The sequence below is a fragment of the Bombina bombina genome, chromosome 2 (genome assembly GCF_027579735.1).
Source record: "Bombina bombina isolate aBomBom1 chromosome 2, aBomBom1.pri, whole genome shotgun sequence".
NCBI classification, from domain to species: domain Eukaryota; kingdom Metazoa; phylum Chordata; class Amphibia; order Anura; family Bombinatoridae; genus Bombina; species Bombina bombina.
In genome coordinates this window covers 820230569-820243233 of record NC_069500.1, presented here as the reverse complement: position 1 = coordinate 820243233, position 12665 = coordinate 820230569, and the positions used below count along the sequence as shown (strand labels likewise).

The window sequence follows — 12665 nt, the reverse complement described above, 5'->3', positions numbered from 1 at the left end:
TGTCTTTATTTTATCCCTCCCTCTCTAGTGACTCTTGCGTGGAAAGATCCACATCTTGGGTAGTCATTATCCCATACGTCACTAGCTCATGGACTCTTGCTAATTACATGAAAGAAAACATAATTTATGTAAGAACTTACCTGATAAATTCATTTCTTTCATATTAGCAAGAGTCCATGAGGCCCGCCCTTTTTTTTGTGGTGGTTATGATTTTTTTGTATAAAGCACAATTATTCCAATTCCTTATTTTATATGCTTTCGCACTTTTTTTCTTATCACCCCACTTCTTGGCTATTCGTTAAACTGAATTGTGGGTGTGGTGAGGCGTGTATTTATAGGCATTTTAAGGTTTGGGAAACTTTGCCCCTCCTGGTAGGAATGTATATCCCATACGTCACTAGCTCATGGACTCTTGCTAATATGAAAGAAATGAATTTATCAGGTAAGTTCTTACATAAATTATGTTTTTTTTTTTTATTATTATAAAGGGCTGTTCTCTTCCCCCCCCCCCCCCTTGTTTATATATTTTTTTAGTAGCTAGTACTCCTGCACTGAAATTTTAGCATTGGTGGGGGGTTTCAATCGGCATAAATAGGTATTTGAAATGAAAAATAAAGGTAAACCATGTATTTGTGTACAGTTTAATGCATTCCTGCAGGTAAAGTTGCGAATACATTAATATGCACTGTCGGTTTATATTGCTTTTTAGATTTTAAAACAGAGTTAAAAATTAAAATGAAGACTTATTTTGTGTGTGTTTTTTTTTTTTTTTTTTTTTTTTTATTATAGTCAATGGACAAAGAATTCCGAAAGTGGATGAAATGGTATGGAAAGAAACATGCAGAATACACAGTGAGTTTAAGGTGTTAATTAAGGAAATAAAATAGAGTTTAATGTCCCGTTTTAATTTCAAGTCCCACAAAAGGGTAACCCAAAGTAATGCAAGGAACTCTCTTGTGACCTGTTTCAAAACAGTGTGTAATTTTACTACTTCATAATTGTAAATTGTGATGGAAGTGCAGCTTGGAAACATAGTTTTTTTTATAATTTAAATATTTGCTTATGTATTTGAGTAAAACTGGAAAAGTATCTGTATTTGCATAGATACTTGCATGTTGCGCTTTTACTCCTAGAAATCTGGTACTGGCCAAATGCTGCAGCACGCAATTCTACACATTACTAATATAGCATTAATACTGTTAATATATACATATAAGATACCCTTTTCTCTACACACACACAGTATCAATAAACTGATCAATCTTAAAAGAACATTAAAGTAAAAATTAAACTTTCATAATTCAGATAGAGCATGTGATTTTAAACATCTTTCCATTTTACTTTTATTACCAAATTTTTGTTTTGTTCTCTTGGTATCCATTGAAAAGGATATCTAGGTAGGCGCAGAAGCTGCTGATTGGTGGCTGTAAATATGTCTCTTGTTGGCTTTTAGCTAGCTCCCAATATTGCATTACTGCTCCTTCAACAAAAGATACCAAGGAAATTAAGCAAATTAGATAAAAGTAACTTGGAAAGTTGCTTAAAATTGTATTCTCCATCCAAATCACAAAATAATTGTTTTGGGTTTTATGTCACTTTTTAAGTGTTCTATTATCATTCTGTGTCTAAGCATTTGTTTCACATATTTTAGGTACATTTTCAAAGATTCATACTCAGTTACCATAATTTTTTGTGACTATTTAATTTAACTAGCTGGAACGTGGGGATTTTCTCTCAGAGGAGTGGAGAGACAGAATAGCCAACACAAGGTAAGGTAATAAGTAATGCTGTGCATTACAATTGTCTCTGTTTCTCTCTCGCGTCTGTTGCTTTTGATAGCACATTCATAATAAACATGGTATAATGTTCACTTTATAATCTCTCTCTCTCTCGCTCTCTCTCTCTCTCTCTCTCTCTATATATATATATATATATATATATATATATATATTATTTCTCTTGTTGAGTGTATCCAGTCCACGGATCATCCATTACTTGTGGGATATTCTCCTTTTCAACAGGAAGTTGCAAGAGGATCACCCACAGCAGAGCTGCTATATAGCTCCTCCCCTCACTGCCATATCCAGTCATTCTCTTGCAACTCTCAACTAAGATGGAGGTCGTAAGAGGACTGTGGTGTTTTATACTTAGTTTATTTCTTCAATCAAAAGTTTATTTTTAAATGGTACCGGAGTGTACTGTTTATCTCAGGCAGTATTTAGAAGAAGAATCTGCCTGCGTTTTCTATGATCTTAGCAGAAGTAACTAAGATCCTTTGCTGTTCTGAGGAGTGAGGTAACTTCAGAGGGGGAATAGCGTGCAGGTTTTCCTGCAATAAGGTATGTGCAGTTAAAATATTTTTCTAGGGATGGAATTTGCTAGAAAATGCTGCTGATACCGAAGTAATGTAAGTAAAGCCCTTAAATGCAGTGATAGCGACTGGTAGGCTTATTAATAGAGATACATACTCTTATAAAAGTGTATTTTAAAACGTTTGCTGGCATGTTTAATCGTTGTTTACATATGTTTGGTGATAAAACTTATTGGGGCCTAGTTTTTTCCACATGGCTGGCTTGAATTTTGCCTAGAAACAGTTCCCTGAGGCTTCCCACTGTTGTAATATGAGTGGGAGGGGCCTATTTTGGCTTTTTTTGCACAGCAAAAATTACAGACACAGACATCCAGCTTCTTCCTGCATGATCCAGGACTTCTCTGAAGGGCTCAAAAGGCTTCAAAAGTCGTATTGAGGGAGGTAAAAAGCCACAGTAGAGCTGTGGCAGTTTTTGTGACTGTTTAAAAAACGTTTTTGTCATTTGTTATTCCGTTTTTGGTATTAAGGGGTTAATCATCCATTTGCAAGTGGGTGCAATGCTCTGCTAACTTATTACATACACTGTAAAAATTTCGTTAGTGTAACTGCATTTTTTCACTGTTATTTCAAAATTTGGGAAAATTTGTGTTTCTTAAAGGCGCAGTAACGTTTTTTTATATTGCTTGTAAACTTGTTTTAAAGTGTTTTCCAAGTTTGCTAGTCTCATTGCTAGTCTGTTTAAACATGTCTGACACAGAGGAACCTACTTGTTCATTATGTTTGAAAGCCATGGTGGAGCCCCATAGGAGAATGTATACTAAATGTATTGATTTCACCTTAAACAGTAAAGATCAGTCTTTATCTATAAAAGAATTATCACCAGAGGGTTCTGTCGAGGGGGAAGTTATGCCGACTAACTCTCCCCACGTGTCAGACCCTTCGCCTCCCGCTCAGGGGACGGACGCTAATATGGCGCCAATTACATCAGGGACGCCCATAGCGATTAACTTGCAGGACATGGCTGCAATCATGAATAATACCCTGTCAGAGGTATTATCTAGATTGCCTGAATTAAGAGGCAAGTGCGATAGCTCTGGGGTTAGGAGAGATACAGAGCACGCAAATGCTGTTAGAGCCATGTCTGATACTGCGTCACAGTATGCAGAACATGAGGACGGAGAGCTTCAGTCTGTGGGTGACATCTCTGACTCGGGGAAACCTGATTCAGAGATTTCTAATTTTAAATTTAAGCTTGAGAACCTCCGTGTATTGCTTGGGGAGGTATTAGCTGCTCTGAATGACTGTAACACAGTTGCAATTCCAGAGAAATTGTGTAGGCTGGATAAATACTATGCGGTGCCGGTGTGTACTGACGTTTTTCCTATACCTAAAAGGCTTACAGAAATTATTAGCAAGGAGTGGGATAGACCCGGTGTGCCCTTTTCCCCACCTCCTATATTTAGAAAAATGTTTCCAATAGACGCCACTACACGGGACTTATGGCAGACGGTCCCTAAGGTGGAGGGAGCAGTTTCTACTTTAGCAAAGCGTACCACTGTCCCGGTTGAGGACAGTTGTGCTTTTTCAGATCCAATGGATACAAAATTGGAGGGTTACCTTAAGAAAATGTTTATTTAACAAGGTTTTATTTTACAGCCCCTTGCATGCATTGCGCCTGTCACTGCTGCGGCGGCGGCATTCTGGTTGGAGGCCCTGCAAGAGGCCATCCAGACAGCTCCATTGAAAGAAATTATTGACAAGCTTAGAACGCTTAAGCTAGCTAACTCATTTGTTTCTGATGCCATTGTTCATTTGACTAAACTAACGGCTAAGAATTCCGGATTCGCCATCCAGGCGCGTAGGGCGCTATGGCTTAAATCCTGGTCAGCTGACGTGACTTCAAAGTCTAAATTACTCAACATTCCTTTTAAGGGGCAGACCTTATTCGGGCCTGGCTTGAAGGAAATTATTGCTGACATTACTGGAGGTAAGGGTCATACCCTTCCTCAGGACAGGGCCAAATCAAAGGCCAAACAGTCTAATTTTCGTGCCTTTCGAATTTTCAACACAAACAAGGTGGTCTCCTTGCAAACTTTCTTATTTATTTGTGTACAAGAGGAACAGGAGCAAACAAAGTCACAACGTTTCGGGGCTGTGCCCCTTAATCATGTGATAACATCACTCATTACACACCTGTGTTTTATAGGTAATTCCTGGGAATTTTAACCCTTACATTCTTAAAGCTTCACAAAATTTGTATATAGCGCCATCTTGTGTCACAGTCAGTGTGAATGAAAAATTTAAAAACAGATAAGAGGCCACAATGAACTATTATATAATTATTATCAAAATTAATGATAAATTTTGCAACAATCTAGCAATTTGCTACTACAGTGGATCAACTTAGATAAATAAATGTAATAATGAATAGCTCATTAATAACAAAGATGCATCATATACAATGTACAATTGGCAGTTTACTTATATCACTTCAAAGTCAGCAACGTCAACTCAAGGGAATCAGGACTGGCAATGGTCATAGAGATCTAAGATACAGAATAAAAATGCAAATTACATTATGTAAATAATGACAGGACATTAATCCCAAAAATAATTTTTTTTTAAATATAATAATATTGAGATAATAATTAATAAAAAGGGGTCCAATCTATTTCTCTATTCATGCCTTTAGGTTCCAGGGTATCGAGCTTAAATATCCAAAATGTTTCACGCTGTTTGAGAAATAGCTCCCTATTGCCCCCACGTCTGGATAAATGTAATAATGAATCGCTCATTAATAACAAAGATGCATCATATACAATGTACAATTGGCAGTTTACTTATATCACTTCAAAGTCAGCAACGTCAACTCAAGGGAATCAGGACTGGCAATGGTCATAGAGATCTAAGATACAGAATAAAAATGCAAATTACATTATGTAAATAATGACAGGACATTAATCCCAAAAAGATTTTTTTTTAAATATAATAATATTGAGATAATAATTAATAAAAAGGGGTCCAATCTATTTCTCTATTCATGCCTTTAGGTTCCAGGGTATCGAGCTTAAATATCCAAAATGTTTCACGCTGTTTGAGAAATAGCTCCCTATTGCCCCCACGTCATGTTTCGAATTTTCAAGGCAGGTGCAGCATCAACTTCCTCTGCTTCAAAACAAGAGGGAACTTTTGCTCAATCCAAGCAGGCCTGGAAACCTAACCAGTCCTGGAACAAGGGCAAGCAGGCCTGAAAGCCTGCTGCTGCCTCTAAGGCAGCATGAAGGAGCTGCCCCCTATCCGACAACGGATCTAGTAGGGGGCAGACTCTCTCTCTCTCTCTTCGCCCAGGCGTGGGCAAGAGATGTTCAGGATCCCTGGGCGTTGGAGATAATATCTCAGGGATATCTTCTGGACTTCAAAGCTTCTCCTCCACAAGGGAGATTTCATCTTTCAAGGTTATCATCAAACCAGATAAAGAAAGAGGCATTCCTAAGCTGTGTGCAAGACCTCCTAGTAATGGGAGTGATCCATCCAGTTCCGCGGACGGAACAAGGACAGGGATTTTATTCAAATCTGTTTGTGGTTCCCAAGAAAGAGGGAACCTTCAGACCAATCTTGGATCTAAAGATCTTAAACAAATTCCTCAGAGTTCCATCATTCAAAATGGAAACTATTCGGACCATCCTACCCATGATCCAAGAGGGTCAGTACATGACCACAGTGGACTTAAAGGATGCCTACCTTCACATACCGATTCACAAAGATCATCATCGGTTCCTAAGGTTTGCCTTTCTAGACAGGCATTACCAATTTGTAGCTCTTCCCTTCGGGTTGGCCACTGCCCCGAGAATTTTTACAAAGGTTCTGGGCTCACTTCTGGCGGTTCTAAGACCGCGAGGCATAGCGGTGGCTCCGTATCTAGACGACATCCTGATACAGGCATCAAGCTTTCAAATTGCCAAGTCTCATACAGAGATAGTTCTGGGATTTCTGAGGTAGCATGGGTGGAAAGTGAACGTGGAAAAGAGTTCTCTATCACCACTCACAAGAGTCTCCTTCCTAGGGACTCTTATAGATTCTGTAGAGATGAAAATTTACCTGACGGAGTCCAGGTTATCAAAACTTCTAAATGCTTGCCGTGTCCTTCATTCCATTCCACGCCCATCAGTGTCTCAGTGCATGGAAGTAATCGGCTTAATGGTAGCGGCAATGGACATAGTGCCATTTGCGCGCCTGCATCTCAGACCGCTGCAATTATGCATGCTAAGTCAGTGGAATGGGGATTACTCAGATTTGTCCCCTCTACTAAATCTGGATCAAGAGACCAGAGATTCTCTTCTCTGGTGGCTTTCTCGGGTCCATCTGTCCAAGGGTATGACCTTTCGCAGGCCAGATTGGACGATTGTAACAACAGATGCCCGCCTTCTAGGTTGGGGCGCAGTCTGGAACTCCCTGAAGGCTCAGGGATCGTGGACTCAGGAGGAGAAACTCCTCCCAATAAATATTCTGGAGTTAAGAGCAATATTCAATGCTCTTTTAGCTTGGCCTCAGTTAGCAACACTGAGGTTCATCAGATTTCAGTCGGACAACATCACGACTGTGCCTTACATCAACCATCAAGGGGGAACCAGGAGTTCCCTAGCGATGTTAGAAGTCTCAAAGATAATTCGCTGGGCAGAGTCTCACTCTTGCCACCTGTCAGTGATCCACATCCCAGGCGTAGAGAACTGGGAGGCGGATTTTCTAAGTCGTTAGACTTTTCATCCGGGGGAGTTGGAACTCCATCCGGAGGTGTTTGCTCAACTGGTCCATCGTTGGGGCAAACCAGAACTGGATCTCATGGCGTCTCGCCAGAACGCCAAGCTTCCTTGTTACGGATCCAGGTCCAGGGACCCGGGAGCAACACTGATAGATGCTCTAGCAGCTCCTTGGTTCTTCAACCTGGCCTATGTGTTTTTACCGTTTCCTCTGCTCCCTCGACTGATTGCCAAAATCAAACAGGAGAGAGCATCGGTGATTCTGATAGCGCCTGCGTGGCCACGCAGGACCTGGTATGCAGACCTAGTGGACATGTCATCTCTTCCACCATGGCCTCTGCCTCTGAGGCAGGACCTTCTAATACAAGGTCCTTTCAATCATCCAAATCTAATTTCTCTGAGACTGACTGCATGGAGATTGAACGCTTGATTCTATAAAGGCGTGGCTTCTCTGAGTCAGTCATTGATACCTTAATACAGGCTCGGATGCCTGTCACCAGGAAAATCTACCATAAGATATGGCGTAAATATCTTTATTGGTGTGAATCCAAGAGTTACTCATGGAGTAAGGTTAGAATTCCTAGGATATTGTCCTTTCTCCAAGAGGGTTTGGACAAAGGCTTATCAGCTAGTTCTTTAAAAGGACAGATCTCTGCTCTGTCTATTCTTTTGCACAAGCATCTGGCAGAAGTTCCAGACGTCCAGGCATTTTGTCAGGCTTTGGTTAGGATTAAGCCTGTGTTTAAAACTGTTGCTCCCCCGTGGAGCTTAAACTTGGTTCTTAAAGTTCTTCAGGGAGTCCCGTTTGAACCCCTTCATTCCATTGATATTAAGCTTTTATCTTGGAAAGTTCTGTTTTTGATGGCTATTTCCTCGGCTCGAAGAGTCTCTGAGTTATCTGCTTACATTGTGATTCTCCTTATCTGATTTTTCATTCAGACAAGGTAGTTCTGCGTACCAAACCTGGGTTTTTACCTAAGGTGGTTTCTAACAGGAATATCAATCTAGAGATTGTTGTTACATCATTGTGTCCTAATCCTTCTTCAAAGAAGGAACGTATTTTGCATAATCTGGACGTAGTCCGTGCCTTGAAGTTTTACTTACAGGCTACTAAAGATTTTCGTCAAACATCTGCCCTGTTTACTCTGGACAGAGGAGAAGTCAAAAAGCTTCGGCAACCTCTCTCTCCTTTTGGCTTCGGAGCATAATACGCTTAGCCTATGAGACTGCTGGACAGCAGCCCCCTGAAAGGATTACAGCTCATTCTACTAGAGCTGTGGCTTCCACCTGGGCCTTTAAAAATGAGGCCTCTGTTGAACAGATTTGCAAGGCTGCGACTTGGTCTTCGCTTCACACCTTTTCAAAATTTTACAAATTTGACACTTTTGCTTCTTCGGAGGCTGTTTTTCGGAGAAAGGTTCTACAGGCAGTGGTTCCTTCCGTTTAAGTTCCTGCCTTGTCCCTCCCATCATCCATGTACTTTAGCTTTGGTATTGGTATCCCACAAGTAATGGATGATCCGTGGACTGGATACACTTAACAAGAGAAAACATAATTTATGCTTACCTGATAAATTTATTTCTCTTGTAGTGTATCCAGTCCATGGCCCGCCCTGTCCTTTTAAGGCAGGTCTAAATTTTAATTAAACTACAGTCACCACTGCACCCTATGGTTTCTCCTTTCTCGTCTTGTTTTGGTCGAATGACTGGATATGGCGGTGAGGGGAGGAGCTATATAGCAGCTCTGCTGTGGGTGATCCTCTTGCAACTTCCCGTTGGGAAGGAGAATATCCCACAAGTAATGGATGATCCGTGGACTGGATACACTACAAGAGAAATAAATTTATCAGGTAAGCATAAATTGTTATAAAGGATTATAAAAAATAGATTAACGAGTGGAAGGATTAAAGAATTTCTAACCAAACCTGTAAATGAATATTATCTACAATCTTTCCTTGCTGACTCCCTACTCTATAACTTAGCAGTCCACTTCACTTTAAGGAGAGTAAGATAACTTGCTAATTTAAGAAATGTTACTGTTATAAGACAAATGTTTTATTGCTGAATACTGTGCAAAACAGAAAAGGATTATTACTACAGGGAGTGCAGAATTATTAGGCAAGTTGTATTTTTGAGGATTAATTTTATTATTGAACAACCATGTTCTCAATGAACCCAAAAAACCCATTAATGTCAAAGCTGAATAGTTTTGGAAGTAGCTTTTAGTTTGTTTTTAGTTATAGCTATTTTAGGGGGATATCTGTGTGTGCAGGTGACTATTACTGTGCATAATTATTAGGCAACTTAACAAAAAACAAATATATACCCATTTCAATTATTTATTTTTACCAGTGAAACCAATATAACATCTCAACATTCACAAATATACATTTCTGACATTCAAAAACAAAAACAAATCAGTGACCAATATAGCCACCTTTCTTTGCAAGGACACTCAAAAGCCTGCCATCCATGGATTCTGTCAGTGTTTTGATCTGTTCACCATCAACATTGCGTGCAGCAGCAACCACAGCCTCCCAGACACTGTTCAGAGAGGTGTACTGTTTTCCCTCCTTGTAAATCTCACATTTGATGATGGACCACAGGTTCTCAATGGGGTTCAGATCAGGTGAACAAGGAGGCCATGTCATTAGATTTTCTTCTTTTATACCCTTTCTTGCCAGCCACGATGTGGAGTACTTGGACGCGTGTGATGGAGCATTGTCCTGCATGAAAATCATGTTTTTCTTGAAGGATGCAGACTTCTTCCTGTACCACTGCTTGAAGAAGGTGTCTTCCAGAAACTGGCAGTAGGACTGGGAGTTGAGCTCGACTCCATCCTCAACCCGAAAAGGCCCCACAAGCTCATCTTTGATGATACCAGCCCAAACCAGTACTCCACCTCCACCTTGCTGGCTTCTGAGTCGGACTGGAGCTCTCTGCCCTTTACCAATCCAGCCACGGGCCCATCCATCTGGCCCATCAAGACTCACTCTCATTTCATCAGTCCATAAAACCTTAGAAAAATCAGTCTTGAGATATTTCTTGGCCTAGTCTTGACGTTTCAGCTTGTGTGTCTTGTTCAGTGGTGGTCGTCTTTCAGCCTTTCTTACCTTGGCCATGTCTCTGAGTATTGCACACCTTGTGCTTTTGGGCACTCCAGTGATGTTGCAGCTCTGAAATATGGCCAAACTGGTGGCAAGTAGCATCTTGGCAGCTGCACGCTTGACTTTTCTCAGTTCATGGGCAGTTATTTTGCGCCTTGGTTTTTCCACACGCTTCTTGCGACCCTGTTGACTATTTTGAATGAAACGCTTGATTGTTCGATGATCACGCTTCAGAAGCTTTGCAATTTTAAGAGTGCTGCATCCCTCTGCAAGATATCTCACTATTTTTGACTTTTCTGAGCCTGTCAAGTCCTTCTTTTGACCCATTTTGCTAAAGGAAAGGAAGTTGCCTAATAATTATGCACACCTGATATAGGGTGTTGATGTCATTAGACCACACCCCTTCTCATTACAGAGATGCACATCACCTAATATGCTTAATTGGTAGTAGGCGTTCGAGCCTATACAGCTTGGAGTAAGACAACATGCATAAAGAGGATGATGTGGTCAAAATACTCATTTGCCTAATAATTCTGCACTCCCTGTACTGTCCTTTTCTATCAGTCCCTTTATAACACTGCACACAGTTATAGGTACCAAGCCTGTTATCACATTACTGCAGTTTAATTTTTAAGCAGCTGCCAGTACCTCCTGACAGTATTTGGGCAGGAATAGGAAATAGCCTTAATGAAGATTTCAAAATGTTTGATTGACCTTACAATGAAGGCCAGGTTACCAAATTGCTTACCTGTCTACTTGTTAGACTGTTAATCAGGCCTGTTTTGTGCTCCCAGACAGTTATTCTGCATGTATAAGCAGGGATAAAACACTCATTAAAAAAAAAAAGTCACAACACATAGTTAAAGGGACATAAACCCCAAAATTTTCTTTCATGATTCAGATAGAACATGCAATTTTAAACAACTTACCAGTTTACTTTTATTATCTAATTTGCATTATTCTCTTGATATTCTTTGTTGAATAGCATACCTAGGTAAGCTCAGGCGCAGGAATGTACTACTGTGAGCTAGCTGTTTATTGGTAGCTGCAAATTTATGCCTCTTGTTATTGGCTCATCGGATGTGTTCATACCTACAAGTAGTGCATTGCTACTCCAACAAAGGATACCAAAATGAAGCAAATTTGATTAGAAATGTACCTTTGAAAGATGTTTAAAATTGTTTTACCTGAATCATAAAAGATAAATTTGGGGTTTTATGTACCTTTAAGGTTGAGCACCCTGTGTATAAACCCTTCATTATTAGGTGTTAAACAAGGAGCTAAACTCAGTGAGTAAAAATAAAGGATATTTCCTAAAAAATAAAATTGTTTTAATGGAATAGAACATTAATGTCCCTTTTAAATGGTTTCCCTCTTCTCTTCCATTAAGAAATTCCAACTCACAGGAGCCCTACCCTTCCTTTAGACTTCACTCTAGATATTGTATGTATTATAACTTTTAAAGGTCATTTATAGACTGATTATTTATAGACTGATTTCAGGACTATATCTGGGTCTCTGTAATGGTTATGGTATTTGTTTTCTCCAAGTATCTCCTTTTCACATTCAAGAGAGAAAATGAGAAACCAGCTTAATGTCAAACTGGCAACACAACTTCTTGTGAATTCCAAAGTTCTAAAATAATTTCCCTTTATGTTCAATATTGAATATTACATTTCCATCTTAATGGGAGGAGAGTCCACAACTGCATTCATTACTTGTGGGAAATAAGAACCTGGCCACCAGGAGAAGGCAAAGACAACCCAGCCAAAGGTTTAAATACCTCCCCCACTCCCTTCATCCCCCAGTTATTCTTTGCCTTTCGTCACAGGAATCGCGGGATTCCCTGTGTCTGGGTCATAGGAGGTGGTAGGTGCCCCGGCCATTGATGTATAAAGGTGTGCCATTTATTTTATCTAGTCACTAGCTATAGAGGACTCTGATATCTTAGAGGATTCTCCCTCTTAAATTAAAGCTAATACATGTGTTTGTTGTGAGGAGGTCCAGGTTGATCCGCCTGCTCAACTGTGTTTCACATGCTTTGATAAAATTGCAATATCTAAAAAGAACCTATGAGACAGCAGGACATAAGCCTCCTCAGAGGATTACTGCTCACTCAACTAGGGCTGTGGCCTCTTCTTGTGCTTTTTAAGAATGAGGCCTCTGTGGAGCAGATTCGTAAGGTGGCTTCTTGGTCTTCCTTACATACTTTTGCAAAATTTTATAAATTCAATGTTTTTGTTTCTTTGGGAGAGAGGTTCTGCAGGCTGTGGTGCCCTCGTTATAGGGTCAGTCTCCTTTTAGCCTCCTGTTTTCATTCAGTGTCCTCTAGAGCTTGGGTATTTGTTCCCACAAGTAATGAATGAAGCAGTGGACTCTCCTCCCATTAAGATGGAAAACATAAATTAGGCTTACCTGATAATTTCATTTCCATCTGTGGGAGGAGAGTCTACTGCACCCGCACGTTCTCTGGTGGGCGGACCTAGAATTT

The 12665-nt window shown here is 40.1% G+C and overlaps 1 protein-coding gene across 1 annotated transcript in view; it reads left to right on the top strand.

The window, feature by feature from the left end:
* The window catches only part of DOT1L (DOT1 like histone lysine methyltransferase), a 742223-nt gene that overhangs the window by 324979 nt on the left and 404579 nt on the right, over window positions 1–12665 (top strand). Inside the window, exons 3-4 of the mRNA XM_053700101.1 lie at window positions 790–852; window positions 1714–1769. Coding sequence (XP_053556076.1) covers window positions 790–852; window positions 1714–1769 — 119 coding nt within the window. The remainder of the gene's footprint in view (window positions 1–789; window positions 853–1713; window positions 1770–12665) is intronic.